General features: G+C 57.2%; 5 protein-coding genes across 5 annotated transcripts; 4 read left to right on the top strand and 1 right to left on the bottom strand.

The window, feature by feature from the left end:
• Positions 1 to 160: 160 nt before the first annotated feature.
• Positions 161 to 1316, top strand: PV07_02303 (uncharacterized protein; the record flags this gene model as incomplete). Its single annotated transcript, XM_016388905.1, has 1 exon — positions 161 to 1316. Exon 1 carries the CDS (start codon positions 252 to 254, stop codon positions 1314 to 1316), a length of 1065 nt encoding a protein of 354 aa, XP_016255833.1. The 5' UTR covers positions 161 to 251.
• Positions 1317 to 1908: 592 nt separating this feature from the next.
• Positions 1909 to 2565, bottom strand: PV07_02302 (uncharacterized protein; the record flags this gene model as incomplete). The annotated part of the gene is made up of 3 exons (XM_016388904.1): positions 2380 to 2565; positions 2091 to 2319; positions 1909 to 2032 (listed from the first exon to the last, which is right to left on the bottom strand). The coding sequence occupies exons 1-3, from the start codon at positions 2396 to 2398 to the stop codon at positions 1909 to 1911; spliced, it is 372 nt and encodes a 123-aa protein (XP_016255832.1). The 5' UTR covers positions 2399 to 2565.
• Positions 2566 to 2858: 293 nt separating this feature from the next.
• PV07_02301 (uncharacterized protein) lies at positions 2859 to 5375 on the top strand (the record flags this gene model as incomplete). The annotated part of the gene is made up of 4 exons (XM_016388903.1): positions 2859 to 2999; positions 3060 to 3157; positions 3215 to 4241; positions 4296 to 5375. The coding sequence occupies 4 exons, from the start codon at positions 2859 to 2861 to the stop codon at positions 5373 to 5375; spliced, it is 2346 nt and encodes a 781-aa protein (XP_016255831.1).
• Positions 5376 to 11462: 6087 nt separating this feature from the next.
• On the top strand, positions 11463 to 13384 carry PV07_02300 (uncharacterized protein). The gene is made up of 4 exons (XM_016388902.1): positions 11463 to 11632; positions 11695 to 12191; positions 12243 to 12467; positions 12519 to 13384. The coding sequence occupies exons 2-4, from the start codon at positions 11748 to 11750 to the stop codon at positions 13134 to 13136; spliced, it is 1287 nt and encodes a 428-aa protein (XP_016255830.1). The 5' UTR covers positions 11463 to 11632; positions 11695 to 11747; the 3' UTR covers positions 13137 to 13384.
• A 284-nt stretch (positions 13385 to 13668) lies between these two features.
• PV07_02299 (uncharacterized protein) lies at positions 13669 to 14349 on the top strand (the record flags this gene model as incomplete). The annotated part of the gene is made up of 1 exon (XM_016388901.1): positions 13669 to 14349. One exon carries the CDS (start codon positions 13669 to 13671, stop codon positions 14347 to 14349), a length of 681 nt encoding a protein of 226 aa, XP_016255829.1.
• Positions 14350 to 16130: the final 1781 nt, after the last annotated feature.

Below are 16130 nucleotides of genomic sequence, written 5' to 3'. Positions count from 1 at the left end.
TGCCCCAGCATCAAGGGGTCTAAGTTGTAACCGTCAAACCGGATCACATCCGCTGTATGGATGCGTATTTGTCGGCTGAACTCCGACGCTCGCCCCCGTCGGGACGCCGCCTTTGTTTGTTGACTTCTTGGACTCATTTTCGTCCAACAAACTCGAAGCACTAATATTACCCATTGCCTATTCATAAGCCAGAGCCGGGGATATAAGCTGATAGTCTCACATTCCGAAGACTACCAAGTTTACCACAAAGAATGGTCGCCGAACCCTCCCTCACCCAATCCTTCCCAGCCGACAGAGTCCTCGCATTCGCCCGGGACGTACTGATCGGGAATGGCGTTCCCAGGGAACAAGCTCACATCGTGGCGAGCTGTCTAGTGGCCGCCGATCTTCGCGGCGTCGACACGCACGGCGTCAACCGGATTCCGTCCTACATGCAACGCATTCGGCAGAAAGTCCTTGATCCCGCCGCTATTCCCACCCTCCACGAGGCCACGCCCGTAGTGGCCCAGGTTGATGGCCACAATGGGTTCGGCTTCCTGGCCGCTTCTATGGGCATGGACAAGGCGATCGAGATGGCCCGCGTGTATGGGATCGGCATGGTCGCGGTCAAACACTCGAATCACTTCGGCATGTCCGCCTGGGTGGTGCAGAAGGCCATCGCCGCCGACATGATGTCCCTGGTCTTCACGAACTCGTCGCCCGCCCTCCCCGTGTGGGGTGGCAAGGACAAACTTGTCGGCGTCTCGCCTCTGGCCTGTGGCGCCCCGGCTGGTAAAGCTCCGCCCTTCATCCTCGACATGGCACCTAGTATTGCCGCGAGAGGCAAAATTTACAAGGCGAAGAGGAGAGGCGAGAAGATCCCTCTCGACTGGGCGCTTGACGCCAACGGCGAGACCACCGACGATCCGGCCAAGGCACTCGAGGGTGTCATGTTGCCCATGGGGGGCCCCAAGGGCTCCGCGCTCGCCATCATGATGGATGTCTTTTCGGGCGTGCTTTCCGGCTCCGCCTTCGCTGGCCACGTTACAAACCCATACGACCCGTCGAAACCGGCCGACGTGGGACATTTCCTGGTCGCCATCAAGCCGGATCTCTTCTTCTCGCTGGACGAGTTTAAAGAGAGGATGGATTATCTATATCAGAGAGTGGTTGGGTGTGAGAAGCGGCCGGGCTTCGACAGGATTTACTTCCCCGGCGAGATTGAGCAGCTGACCCAGAAGGAGAGGGAAAGCAGTGGAATCCCGTATACCACTTCCGAGGTGGAATCTTTGAACAAAGAGGCCGAGATGGTGGGGGCTCAATTGCTAACGGGTTGATGTTATCCCTCCTGTTTGCCGTACGCTCTTTCTCTGGTGTCATTTGGCATCCGGGGATCGAAGGGAGGATGTCCCTTGACAGCGGCTCAAAAGTTATTTAACACAGAGACGTAACTAGGTAGTCTTCTAATGCGCGTTATACTAGTGGTTTTCATCCTTATCTGTAGTTAATATCAGCAATTTCCGACGTGAGCCTCCCAGCGATTGTTCCCTCACGGTACCATTCCAATTCTAAAGTGACCGCAGTCTGGCTCTCTGTTCAGAACAGCAGGAAGAACAAGAAGTATGGCCGTCGGGAAGATGGTAAGGGCAGTTGCGAGAGTAGAAGGGCTGATCAGCATCAAGAATTCCGGTATATGCAGTAATGCGTAAAAGCGGCAGGCCATAAACCACGAGAATTCAAAATTTAGCAGGTCTGAACGGGACATAGCTTTAACGGAATATCATGTCAAATACAAGAGTCGTATCCCGATTGAATCTTCTATGTCTAATTTGGCGAAATCTTTGCCGGTGTGTAGTTATACACTAGTTCTAGGAGCAACTGGAAGTGTATCTCCCAGGATTCCAGTCTAAGAGGTTTAATACACCGCCTTTAGGACGCAGCAACGGAGGCAAGGGCTGCGGAAACCGTCGAGCCGAGAATGGAATCGTCCGCAGTCTCAAAGTCGAACCTCATCAGATCGTCGTTGAATGGCCACATGTAAGTACTGGTCACGCTGGACAAGGCGTCAACCTCATGCAAACCGAAGTGCCAAAGCCACAGTGGTAACGTACTGATGATGCTCCGGACTCGCCTGGTATTCATCCAACGCAGCCCGGTCTTTATGATAACTTAGCAGACAGTAGTGGAAGCCTTTGCTGCGCGATGCGGGCGTCGTGATCGAGGGCCCTCCGACAACGAGTTTCTGGTCGACCACACAGGGCAGCTGCTTGAGTTTCTTGAGCTCGGAGAGGAAGACGCTCTTGGTGGCCTCACTGGTGTCGTCGCGAAATTTGAAGAGCACTATGAAGACTGCGATGAGAATGACGAACGCGGGATCCAGGGGTTCTTCATTTTACTTGCCGATATGTACTACCACCATGGTGAGCAGGCTGGAGGTGTTGGGGGGCCACTGACGCTGAATCGACTCCGGGAGGGCAGTTGAGTGACGGTTGCGTAACAACGAGGAAGACAACACTGGCAACTCGGTACATTCCCAGGTAATCACCTCTCAGTACTCACACCACTCGAGGTGAGTCTTCAAACCTGGCAAACCACCCGATCCTCGTCGTCCCAGAGGCAGTGATGGTTGGCTTCGGATTCAATCCGTCTCCCTCGGGCCGTCCACCCCGCACTTCACCGGGGCCCGCGGGGCACCTCCGTCGAGACGGGGTAAATCACGTGAATCTTCACTTTATACGTCCGTCTATGGCACCTCCACAGCCTCGATCCTTCTCACACTCTTTCAAACGCGCAGCAAGTCCGGCCCAGCTCTGCAGTCACGGCTCCGTTCCCGACGCCTGACGCCAAGTCGCCAATTCTCTGTTTCCCGGAGGCTCCGTATGTCATCGGAGCCATCCTCTAGGCCGCCGAGGACTGATTACCCGGACCAAGTGCCTGGGAGTGGCGATGGTTCTCAGCGACCGGCGAGAGCGCGGCGCGTACGCTTAGCATGTCTGCGCTGCCAGACCCGAAAGATCAAAGTACGTCGTGACCTGTCCAGGGACGAAGATCCAGGCAAGCAGCTAACCTCCGTTTACCAGTGCGATGGGAATATTCCTCAGTGCTCAGGATGTCGCCGTGCTGGCGCTCAATGCATCGACGGGAAAAAGACCATCCAAGAGGGTAGCATCTCACGGAGGTTAGCTCGCTGACTCTTCTCTGCATCGCCCATCTTCTAACACCAACACAATCCTAGTGAGGCCGCTACTCTCTATCGCCATATACAACGTCTAGAAGGAGCCCTACAAGCTCAATGTCCTCATCTCGATTTGGGTCTGGTGGCTGCTGATGGAGACCTGCCTCCACCGCCGAGAGAAGTGGCTGCTGCGAGCACACATAGCACAAACCTCTCCCGTCACCGAGACGTCGAGCCCGCCTCTGTGGATGAAACGTCCAGAAACAATCTCAGAGAACGTCCCAATCTCTCCGGCGGCAGCTCGCCTCCCCGAAACCCAAGTCGCAACGAAATCGCCCACGAGATTGGGCTCATTCCGCTGTCGGCCGGCATCAGCAAATATGTCGGACCCTCGAGCGGCCTGTCATTTGCGAAACTGGTCTTTGCACGCGCCGACCTCTCCGGCAGTCATGTGCCTGGCAGCATTCAAAACAGCACCACACACGAGTCCCCCTCGACAACAAGCTCTCGGTCGATGTTTATGATCGAACCAGCCCCAATACCAAAATCGCTTGAACAAGCCATCCAGTTATCCAAGATATATTTCGAGCACATTCACGTCCAGTATCCCTTCCTCCACGGCGGGACGTTTTCCCGTCAACTTCACGACCTGTACAGCAACCCCGAAGGTGCCTCACGCGTGGTCTGGTTTCAGGTCACCATGGTCCTCGCGATCTCGGCCAGCATTCTGTCGAAACGTCTGAGGATTCCGTTTTCGGGCGAGGGCCTCGCGACGTCGGCCATGCAGTACACGGACGAGATTGACTTTCAGAACTCCACCGAGGGAGTCCAGTGTCTCTTGCTCCTTTCCATGTTCACACTGCACAGTCCTTTCCTGCGGCTCAATCCCTGGTACTTGAACTACCAATGCTTGGCTGCCGTCCTGGACCTGGGTCTGCAGCGAGATGTCCCCATCAGCCCGTCGATCGGCCCTTTGGAACGAGAAATGAGAACGCGACTGTTTTGGGTCATTTACTCGATAGATCGGACCCTCGCGACGACCTTGGGCAGACCGATCGGTCTAAGAGACGAGGCCTGTGACCTGCGCGTAAGGACCTTCTCCATCGCGCGCGACGTGACTTCCGACTGATTCTTGATGCAGCTCCCCAGCGGACATGAAGATTGTGATCTTGACGATAACTCGCCAATGGATGATCAGCAACAGCCTCGTCTAGCCCGAGCAGGATCGATGTCGTGTGCAGTGGTCCTTTTCCAACTCGCACAGATGAACTCGGAGATCAAATACGTCCTGCACAGTCTCACACACAACACCCCTCGGTACACGTACCCCCAAATCCCCGACATCGAGATGTGGCAGAACGACATGTGGGAGCGTCTTGGGACGCTCCAGTCGCAGATCCCGCTCTTCGAGAACCAGGACCTGTACATGACCATGATCTGCCAGATCCGGTACCACGAGGTGGTCATGCATCTCTTTCGACCCACGCCGCGGATCCGGACCCCCAGCAAAGTCTCGCTGATGCGGTGCTACGACAGCGCCCAGGCCGCAATCCGGCTCGCGAAGCAAATGTACGAGTCCGACCGCATGTCGTACTCGTGGGTCACGATCCACTCAGTCTGCCTCAGCGCGCTGACCATCCTGTACTGCATCTGGACGGTCCCCGAGATCGCGGCCGGCGCGCACCTCGACGCCTTCACCAGCACCACGCGCGACGCTTCCAACCTGCTCAGCGCGGCGGGCGAGCACTGGCCCGAGGCACGCCGGAGCCGGAACAGCCTCGACAGGCTGGCGGCGGCCACGGTGCGCTATCTGCTCGACACACACGGGGCTCACCGATCTCCGCCACCGCGCGCGCAGGATCGCGAACGAGGACAGACGCGGCCTCGACCCGTGGCAGATTGGGAGGGACCGCGCAGGTCGCACGTGCAGTCCCAGGCAGAGACGGGCCGCGAACAGGCCAGTCTTCTTCTCAGCCCGACGACGCCGAGCGCCCGACAGCACCGTCTCAGCGAGCAACTGCCGGATTTCACTGACGGGTTCGGCGGCTCGACCATCGACGCGTACATCAGCGGTGGAGACCTGGCCATGTTTGTGGGCGCGCCAGACCCCTTCGCCGGGGATCTCTCTCTGACCATGGACGGCATGTTCACCGAGTACCAACCGCTGTTCGAGTTCAACGCCACGACGGATCTTGGGGGCGCATTCACGTCAGATGTTTAAGCCGCTGGAATTCTTTCCCTTTTGCCCTCGTCTTGGGCGGCGGCCAAGAAATACAAATTACTTTGTAAACACCAAAATACCCAAATTTTCCGAACCGTGCACTGTCCTAAGTCCCTGATTGTGTGGGCACTGTTGGTCTACGGTCTATTCGGACCGGAAGCTGATTCTCCCTCTACTTCGGTCCACGCGCGGTCAAAAAGTCGAAATCCGCGCCCTCGTGGGCTTGATTCACCGACCGCTCATACAGCCCTCTGTAACCCCTCCGTGCTTCCCTCGCCGCACCAGCCGAATGAGACTGCTCTCCTCGAGCCCTTTTTTGTTGCTCAAGCCGCGCCGCCTGAACGTGTTTGAGTCTTTGTTGGATTTCCTCGGGCCGCACCTCCAGCGTGAGCGCCCTCCGCTCCACGTCGCAGGTAATCAAGTCGCCGTCCCGGACCACGCCGAGCACGCTGTCCGCGCGCGCCGACTCGGGCGACACGTGCAACACGATCGTCCCGCCGGCCGTGCCGCTCATCCGGCCGTCGCTGACGCGGAGCATGTCCGTGACGCCCTGGGCCGCCAGCTTGCGCGGGATCGGGATGAGGCCCGCCTCGGGCATGCCGGGGTGGCCGACGGGGCCGATGTTCTGCAGCACGAGCACCGAATTCGGCGTGGCGGGGAGGGCCGGGTCGTCGATGCGCCGCGCGAGGTCCGCCGCGTCGTGGAACACGACCGCGGGGCCCATGTGGGTGAGCAGCGCGCGGTTCTTGGACGCCGACGCCTTCACGATGCAGCCGTCGGGGGCGAGGTTGCCACGCAGCACGACCAGGCTGGAGCTGGCCTGCAAGGGATCGCTGAGGGGGCGGATGATCTCGGTCGAGTACGGGAATGTCAGAAACGGGGTGCTGTCGAGCACCTGCCCCAGGGTCTGCCCGCTGATGGTCGGCGCCGAGAGATGGAGCAGCGGGCGTAGGGTGTGCAGGAGCGCGAGCATGCCGCCGGCGTTGTGGAAGTCGGTCATGTAGTTGTCCCCGCTGGGCTTGAGGTCCACGATCAGGGGCGTCTTCCTGCCGATCTCGTCCACGTCGGCCAGCGTGAGCGTCCCCTGGAGGTCCGGGTGGCGGTTGATGATGGCCATCAGGTGCACGACGCCGTTGGTGCTGCCGCCGATGGCCTGCAGGACCGTCATGGCGTTCAGGAAGGACTCGCGGGTCAAGATACTCTGGGGTGTTCGCCTCTGCTCGGCGGCAGCGACGGCGTTGCGACCGGTTTCTTCGGCAATGCGCAGGCGAAGTGCAGACACGGCCGGCGCACTGGCTCCCTTGAGCGGAATCAGGCCCAGGGCCGCGGTGAGGCATGCCATCGTGCTGGCGGTGCCCATGACGCCGCATGTTCCGGCCTGTGGGATGTCAACCCTGGCACTGCATAACATAGAGCTTTAGCCGCTTCGAGTGCAGGAGATGAACCTACCGTTGGGGCGAGCTGCTCATTGATGGCCGAGATCTCCTCGACGTCAATCTGGCCGGATCGAAACGCGGCCCAGTTGTTTCGACAGTCGGTGCAGGCGCCGATGCGCTTGCCTTGGTGGGATCCGGGCATCATGGGACCGGTGATCAGAGGCAACACAGGTTTGTTCGCGGATATGCCACCCATGATCTGCGCGGGCACGGTCTTGTCACATCCTTTTTCGCGGGTGGTTAGAATACAATGGCCGGCAGTCGGACAGTCCTCGCCCTCTTACCTCCTATCATGATACACGCGTCGACCGGTTGCGCACGGATCATCTCCTCGGTGTCCATGCTCATGAGATTGCGAAGGAACATGCTGGTCGGCGAAGAGAACGACTCGTGCACACTGATGGTGGGGAAGTCAATGGCCAATCCTCCGGCCAGCTGGACACCCCTTTTGGCCGCCTCTATCAGTTGAGGCGCATTGCCATGACAAGGATTGAAGCCCGAGTAGGTATTGATGATCCCGATGATGGGCCTTGATAGAGCATCGTCGCTATACCCTAGGGCCTTGATGAAGACTTTTCGGAGGAACAAAGAAAAATGCGCGTCCCCGTACGACGTAAGGCCTTGTCGAAGGCCCGATTTCGTGACCACAGCTAAGTCCAGCTGGTAATCTGGGTCGACGGGCTTGGATTGGTTGGCAGACATGTGAAATGGAACTGAACAGATCGCTCTAAGGCCTTCACAGGAGCTTTCTTGTGATCACGCTGAGCCTGGGTCAGTTGTTGGCTCTACTTAGCCGCATGGAGATGTTCAGGTGTATTTGTTCGGAGGGTTGAGAAGCGACCGGAACAAGGACGCCGGCAAGAGGACTTGATAGTATCGTTTGTGTATCCGTCAAATTGTGGGACGATGCAGTGAGACACAAGCCGTAGAATGAATGCTTGCCCGAGCGATGGGCCCAAGATCCGCCAACATGGGACAAAATTGCCGTCCACGGATCTGATCCGTCGTGTCCTTACTGGAGGTGAGAGGGACGGGATATTGGACCCGTTACATCAAGGAGAGGTCTCAAGGATCCTGCTCAGGTCGGAGTCGAGCCTTTCCATGCTATGGACGAGGTCACTGATCACCTCCGCCGTCTGTCTCGCGCCCTTCTCCCCCAGGAAGAAAAAGTGATTTCCCTCGACGACGGACCGCATCCTGTCGGGCGCCGAATCGATGAATCGCCTCAACTCGTGCCACTGTTGGGTATTTGGCTTCTGGATGCGTCTCTCTACTTCGGAGATGAGCTTGTACGTCAGGACCATCGCCCAAGTCGCGCGGTCAGCGAGGACATGGCGTAAATCCGAAGGCGCTGTCCCGTGGATGACGCCAATATACGGGTATCTGGCGTAGTCACTCTGCTCGGGGCCGGCATCCCGGAGAGCCTCCCATTCATCCTGAATGAAGGTTCCCGAAGGTGTATACGTCAGTCCCCAGTTTGCGAGCCGAATTGGTGTGTGCCCGTAGTACTCTTGCAGGTAGATATCGCGCTGAATGATGGGGCGTGAGTCGTTGAGCCTTTCTTGCTCCGAGATCTGGGAGAGAAACTTATGTTCGATGCCAGGGCTGCTGGCGTAGCCGGCCTCTGTCCGGTTTGCCGTTGGGTAAGAACGGACGCCGGTGATGCCGCCAGGTGTTGCGGCCAGAGAGATGAACAGAGGCACCGAGATGCCTCGCTGCTCAGCTGCTTGGATGAAGGACTTCAGGATTTTCCCACCCATGCTCCAGCCTAGTAGGATGGCTTCAGGCTGTAGACCCTCTTTCTCAATCACCATTCTGACCGTCTGAGCAGTCAAGTCCCCCCATTCAGGCATCCCTATATCAGCATGAGTCGGGGGGAGGATTGACGATAGACACTCCAGTGGATATGAGATTGCGACAACGTTGAACCCAGCTCGACTCAACCAAAATGTAAGGAAGTCAGACGGCCGGGAGCCGATATGCCCGCCATACGCAATTCGAGCCAAGTGGCAAGCTCCAGGAACAAAGACCATGAGAGGTTGTTCGCGTCGAGCAGTCTGAGGGGGTGATGCAGGCGTGTATCTGAACAACACCGGCCGCCCTTGCACTATCTCCAGTCTTTCGCCATCGTAGAGCTTTGGGGGAGTTGTAGGCATGCTGGTCGATGCCCTTTGTGTCAGGCCACACGCGTTGTTGCTCGTGCCTTTTCTAGGTTCGTCTCTTTGCAGTCTCTCTCCCGTTTGTTGTTAGTGAGCGGACTCTGAAGCCGAGATGGACGGATACATCCATTACGGAACCTCTCCGTCCTGCAGCATGACTAGCATATCAATCTCCGCAATGCTGTTCTCGGGGTTTGGGCCGGGGTATCTGGGGATCGTCCATGAATTATAAATACGCTGTCATGGATGTCGGGGAGGGGACATTGCCCATCTCTAGTCTTTCTGGACTTTCGCGTATCACCATGGGCACTCCAGAGAAGGTGACTAGTAGGATCTCCTTGAGGGGAAACTCTCTTCGTCGTCTTGTGGGTTGGCTGGCGGGATTGGCCTTCTTGTGCCAGGGCTATGATCAAGCCGTCGTGAATGGATTTCTCACTCTCGATACCTTCACCCACACATTTCCACAGATTGACACAATCCACGCCACTGCAGCCCAATCGTCTGAAAGGTCCAACCTTCAAGGTGAGGAGTGGAGCATGGGGACTTTCACAGAAGACGCTGATGATTCTGCAGGGCTGACTGTAGCCATCTACGAAGTCGGCTGTGCGCTGGGTGCATTGTCGTGCTTTGTGGCGGGCGATATCCTGGGGAGACGGAAAGTTGTGTTTGTGGCAAGCCTGGTGGTCATCATCGGCGCCGTCATTCAAGCATCCTCATTTTCGCTCGGGCAGCTGATCGTCAGCAGGATCATCAATGGTAAGGGCGGATATGTTTGCACGGTCATGGTCGAGGGAGACTGACCACGCTCTCTAGGCTTGGGCGTTGGGGCGTTCACGGCCACCATTCCCATGTACGTGAGCGAATGCTCGCATGCCAATCAGCGAGGCAGCCTCGTCTTGTTAGAAGGCATGTTCGCCATCGGCGGCATCTTTCTGGCGACGTGGGTGAACTTTGGCTTCTACTACGTCAAGTCGTCGGCGAACTGGAGATTTCCAGTCTCTCTCCAGATCGTCTTTGCGCTGGTGGTGGCCTGCTCGATCCTCCTGCTCCCCGAGTCGCCTCGCTGGCTCGTGGAGCAAGATAGGCTCGAAGATGCGAAGGAGGTCCTGGCCGAGTTGAACGACACGACCGTCGATTCTGACGTGATCGCTCTGGATATCTCGCTCATCCGGGCTACTATGGTCTCCAGCATAAACAGCGTCGACGACACCAGCGGTTCGCGGAATCCCTTTGCCAGGACGAGAAACCGACAGCTGCACCGCACCCTGTTGGCCATGGCCTTGCTCATGTTTGCCCAAATGACGGGGACCAACGTCATCACTTTCTATTCCAACACCATCTTCCAGAAGAGCCTGGGATATTCGGGATCTATGTCGAGAATCCTATCGGGGTGTCTGCAGATTGGCCACCTCGCCGGTGCCACGATCGCGGTATTTCTCGTCGAACGCGTGGGCCGCCGCGTCTTGATGCTCACGGTTCTGGCCGTGTTTGTCGTGATCCAGACCAGTCTTGCTGGTCTATCGTCAGACCTGACCAGCGCTGAGGCCGGGAAGGCGACTCTCTTCTTCTACTTTGCCGCCCTCTTCACTTTCCCCACTGGCTTCTTCCTGATCCCGTTCATGTATGCGGCGGAGATTGCGCCGCTCCGGGTGCGGGCTAAAGTCACCGCGCTGGCGGCGACGACCAGCTGGACGTTCAACTTCCTGCTGGCCATGATCACTCCCATCGGCTTTGACCACATCCAGTGGCGGTACTATATCGTGTACGCTTCCATGAGCTTGTGCGGCTTTGTCGTCGTCTACTTTCTCTACCCGGAGACCAAGGGCCGCTCGCTGGAAGAGATCGAGACCATCTTCTTGACGTCCAAGTCAATCTTCGACACCGTCCGTGTTGCCAGGGAATTGTCGGTGGAGGGAGAAGTCGAAGAAGACCCAGAACATGTAAAGACTGTTAACATGGAGCACAGGGAGAAGGTTGGCATGTAGCCCGGAGCATCCTGTGAGGCCGCGAGGCTGCGAGGCTGCGAGCCTTATACCCTACCTATTCAGCAATCAATCTATCTAGTCCCAGGTTATATTAGGTTGTTTGTAACACTACGGCCTTATAGCCGGCAGAATAGGTAGTATGAGATGCTAGAACAGTACAATAGTGAGGTGGCTCTATGAGTTGTCGCCAGTCCTTGTTTGGCACACGCGACGATAGCACCGCCGCCCAGCCAGTCCATGGTCAGGCCGTTGTTGCGCCAGAGCCTTGCGATCGTTGGGGCGCACGCGCTGCTCGGCAAGTTGGCGCCCAGAGCCGGGCCACTGGGGCATTTAGGCTTCAAGCAGGGCCAGTTAAACCACTGGGCGAGCCTGGGGGGCTTCGCTAGTCCTCGGCAGGACCCAGACGCACCCCACGTATCCCCCATTAGTCTGTTTGCTGGTTGATCTTCGGGGGCCACATGGGGCCCAGTGCCTCATTTTCCATGTTGTGTATCCATTCTTCGTCCTCTTCGACGTGACACCGCGACTTGTATGCTCTGGTGATCTCATCGCGTCCTGGACTTCGCGCTCGGCGTTGCAAGAAGATCCCTAAATCACAGTCTGTCTGCCCTTGGGAATTCCTGTTGTTCGTGTTGTTCGTCTGCCTGTTTGGAGAGAGAAGCGACTATATTGTTGTGGTTAGTTGGTGTGACAGCCTCAATTAACAGTGCTTTACTGACATGGCGGGATCCCTGCGCAGTCTGTTGGAACTCCCAGTTGACCCCGAGTCGTTTCTCGTCCACTGAATACAAAATGGCGTCTCCTGCAAGACGCGTGCTTGGTGACAAAGATCCCAACGCGCCTATCCAGCAACAACCCTCCAAAGTGCCAAACAGAGTCTCACAGCTCGCCAGTCCTGTGGCACCGCGAAGCTCGACAAAGCGTCCTCTCTCCCCGGAACAGTCACTTTCGAGCAGTCCTCGAACCGGCCAGAAAAGGAAGATTGGAGAAATACACGGCGGAGAACCAGCACAGATCCAAGATACAGCTGCAACATTCTTTCTGTCACAAACGACCGAGTTGTTGAGCGACACCCGGTCCGAAAATGAAGACAATGTACAGACCTCGACGACCCAGAGCAGGTCGACTTTGGCCACCACTCTCACCACGTTCCGTGCCTCGCAGGAAGAATCATCTCATATCGAGAGCGAATTCCACATACATGACGAACCGAGCCAGCAGACCCTGGACAAGATGGTATGTTACGCTCAATGACCCGACGCGTCATTTCTAAGTAATGCATGGTAGCACGCCGTCACGTTCACCCAAAGCACGTCTCAACTTGTCCCACCGATACGGCCCAACTTGGCCAAGGAAGGCTCTCAAGTCAGCCTGAGCATGTCCAGCCTGATCGACTTTGACACCAACCGCTCGTCGCAAGAGGATGAGATGCAAATGATTGACGAACCCGAGATAGTCGATGGCCAAGAGCCCAAGACAGAGGAAGACGCCAGGAAGCAGATGATGCTCGAGGTAAATGCCAATGTCGTGCTTTGGTTATTGCTTGCTCTAATCCTGTCCTAGAAAGCTGAAACCCTCCGCACTCGACTCCAACTAGCCCTGTACAAGATTCAAACCAACCAGATCACGAAGCCGTTCGCTCGGCTTCAGGTACCTCGAACCACATCTCCTCCACCGCAACTTCCTCCACCCTCTTCCTCCCCGCACTCTTCGTCGACTGTGCGACAGAGCTCCGTCCCAGAGATGTCGGCCGCTCAAGAGGCTCGAGTCGCTATAGCTCGTGCTCGCGCGACCATGGGTCCCAGACCGACGGTTAAGAATCTCTCCAGCCTGCCTACGCCAGAGATAGTCCCGACAGCCTTCTCGGCGAGATGGAATCATGAAGTGCACGCCCAGCCATCTAATATTCCCAGCAGTCCTCCCCTCTCACAAGCAGACTGCACTCCTGAAGCCTCCGGAGGAGCAAATCATCATGACAGCAAGCCTAGCACGCCATTACAGCTGTCTAGCCCAGCCCCTAGTCAATGCGGAGAGGATGTGGAAGGGGATGCCGACACCCGACGCGACCACCTTCGAATTGCTGGTCTCACCAGCAGCGTGATCAAAGGAGAAGCTGCGAACAGTCTGCTGGAGCTTGTCCGGGGAGTGAGATCCGGGGGAGTTGGGATGTGCGGCGTATGACCATGTGAGCTCGAATTTGGTTTTTCCTGAAATATTGCTATCGATCTGTGGCCAGCAAGGCAGCGTCGTTCAAGGGATATTGAGCACAGAGTGAGATCTATACCGTGGCGTTTGAGATGTGTTTTTGCTATGTTAGACATTCATCTGCCGCACTCACCGTCCAATGAATTTATGGGGGGAGCACCATTGGGCCTGAGATATGGCTCGTGGCATGGCCCTTCAACCCGACTAGTATCTTTTGAATCGAGCCAGTTTGCTTGATCCACTGCTTCCTTTGTTCCAGGATGTGACCCAACAGCCAGTGTTTGCTTGTCACAGACGCCACCCGCCAAACCCTGTCGTCTGTCTTTGTTCATGGACAGAGAAAAGAGCGGAGACAGTGTCATGCTCCAGCTGCTTATCTCTGGAGACTGTTCAAGGTACTCTCGTACTGACCGCCTTATACCTCTTGACCCCTCGCCCTCGACCGCCAGAGATACTCCCCCCAAATCAGAGACGCCAGTCTTAGTGGAAGAAAGAGAGAAGAAGGAAGATGCCACAGTCCACAAGCCATTCATCACCACCCTCCGAGGGAGTCGACGCGGACAATCCCAAACTCGACCCGTCTTGCAAGGTCGACCAATCCGCCCCAGACAACAGGGTTGACATGTCGACCTTCGAACCGACCGCTCCCGCCCCCAGCGCCGGCAATGCCCATGTGTTCTTCCACCTCGGACACACCGGCCACGAGGTCGCGCCGAGGCGGTTCCCGGCATGCGTCTCGGCCGGGAAGGGCGTCGTCGTCCGAGAAGGCCACCTGCACGGCGCATGGACGTGTGTGCGGCGTTTCCAAAACGACGCGTCGACGGACCGCTGCTGCTTCGGCGACGACGGCAGAGCACCACGAACCATCACGTTCCCTGCATACCCAAGCACCGGCACGCCCGCCCACGAGATCCGGATCGTGGGCTGTCGCTTGGTCGAGTTCTCGGTCCTTCGCGCCGACGCAAACGCCGACGCCGACGCTGAACCCGAACCAGCGCGCTTCGTCAGGCTCAAGGTCAAGGCGCTGGTCGCGGCGGCGAACGACGAGTTTGGTGCCCGGGGCGGGACCGAGGGCGTCCCCATCTGGATCGGCGTCGACGACTCCCCTGACAACATCTTCCGCGCTGTGCCAGGACAAGAGGGGGCGTGGGAGGTGAGGTGTGATGGGGGAGAGGTCGTGAGGTTCTAGTCTTATGGGGGTGGGAATAGCATGCGTCTCTATATCTCTACTTCCTTACAGGTACTGGGGTTAGGACGACGCTTGCTTGGGTGATCTATATCACAGTGGATTCAGGAGGTCGCACTATTGTTAATTGACGGAAGTAACGCATGGCCGTTCTCGTCGTTCTCAATCTATCTATCTTCCGAGATCCTAGAGGCCTACAAGCCCAGTCTACCCTAGCCAGCTAGCATCAAGGTGGCATTCCATGCGTATAGTGCTGTGTGGTATTTCTACTGTTTGCTCTGTTTCACGCTCGGCACAATAAATGATGGGATGACTTGAATACTGACTGGTCCTGGTCCTGGTCCTGGTCAATGTCCAAGAAACTGTGCCCAAGACCGTGGTGATCCGCAACATGTGGACCAACAGACCAGACATGATCCGTTTGATAGGGGACTGTGATGACCACCGCAAATGTAACCAGCCGTTCAGACTCATCTGACCCCCCCAAAGCTCTGAGTGATTCAAGAGCCCACGGCTGAGGGAGTCGGTGTTTACCACGCACAGATATTGAAGAAGCAAACAGAGTATCTGCAGGGGTTCAGCTTGGGGACTGTGTCACCTTGTTATCCAGAATCCGACATCATTCGCATGACTCTTCTTGTTGGCCCATGATGGTGGTGATCGTGGCCTCATAGCGCTGGCAGAGAGAGACGGTCAGAGAAACACAGGCTCGTCTGTGCAGTACTCACAAACGAAAGATTGTTACATCGATATGGGCCATGGCTGGAAACAGAGAAAAGGAAACGTCAGAAAGAGTCGCCCGCATCCTTCCTACCTCCCACTCGAAGATTACAACACGATTCCCCGGTCTATAAAGATTTCTCGGGGCGAGCAATTTAGCCAGGCTTTGTATATTCTCTTCTGAGAAGGCTGCTACTCCTACTGCTAAAGCGACAGCTACAGCTACAGCTACACCTCCTTCTCATTCTCTGTTTCACAATGGCTCAACCTCCATTCTTCCACGTCGACCACGCCCGGCACGACATCGAGGCTTTGACAGTGGCAGTACACAAGCCTGTCGAAGACAACGGCGAAGGATCATGCATCAAGTCCGGATGGTTGAACTTCCCCGAGCCAGCACCCGAACCGGAAGGAGATCCTGGGCAGGAGCAAGAGCACCAGCGTGAGGAGCATGACTCCGATGAGTCCGGGGCAGAGATGGAGGAGGACACAAGCGAGGACGGGGAGAAAAATGCCTCCGTCTGTGCCGCCAGAGGCAGCATCACTAACGACTTCCCCGTGCTCCTGTCGCCCGGCGAAGGGGTCATCGTGCACTACGACCTCTGGACGGCGGCGCGACCAGACCAGCGTCGAGCGGCCATCTACCCGTGGACGGACGGCCGGACGGGGAAGAAGACGGTGGCCATGCCGAGCGCGCAGAACCCGGCGTACGAGCTCGACATCGTCGGCGGCACCCACTTCCCCTTCGTCCTCAAGGAGTGGCATAGCTGGGGCTTCCTCCGGCTCCACGTCAAGTGTCTGGTCACCACCTCGGCGCTGCCCTTCATCCAGCCCGACTACGGCCACGGCCACAGTCGACCCTTGATGTGGATCGGGGTCGGGACGGACACGGCCTCCAAGGAAAAGAGTCCCAGCCTTGTCCACCTGGCGTACCGTATGGGTGGGATGCACCAGGGGTCGAAACCCGCGTACTGGGTCTACAAGGACGATGATGGCGTCGAGATGGTCTGATCCTGGTAGCAACGGAGCTGGGAGGCTGCAGGTCGCTCGCTTGAGCGGTACGG

This window comes from Cladophialophora immunda (genome assembly GCF_000835495.1).
Source record: "Cladophialophora immunda strain CBS 83496 unplaced genomic scaffold supercont1.1, whole genome shotgun sequence".
In the NCBI taxonomy this organism is placed as follows: Eukaryota; Fungi; Ascomycota; class Eurotiomycetes; order Chaetothyriales; family Herpotrichiellaceae; genus Cladophialophora; species Cladophialophora immunda.
Note: the sequence above shows the minus strand (reverse complement) of the source record. Positions and strands in the feature narration are given on the sequence as shown.

Bases quoted from the DNA above. Each gene is read 5' to 3' on its own strand.
- PV07_02300 (XM_016388902.1), top strand. From the start codon at position 11,748: ATGGCGTCTCCTGCAAGACGCGTGCTTGGTGACAAAGATCCCAACGCG. The intron at 12,192-12,242 runs GTATGTTACGCT...AATGCATGGTAG, and splicing joins AGCAGACCCTGGACAAGATG to CACGCCGTCACGTTCACCCA. The intron at 12,468-12,518 runs GTAAATGCCAAT...ATCCTGTCCTAG, and splicing joins GGAAGCAGATGATGCTCGAG to AAAGCTGAAACCCTCCGCAC.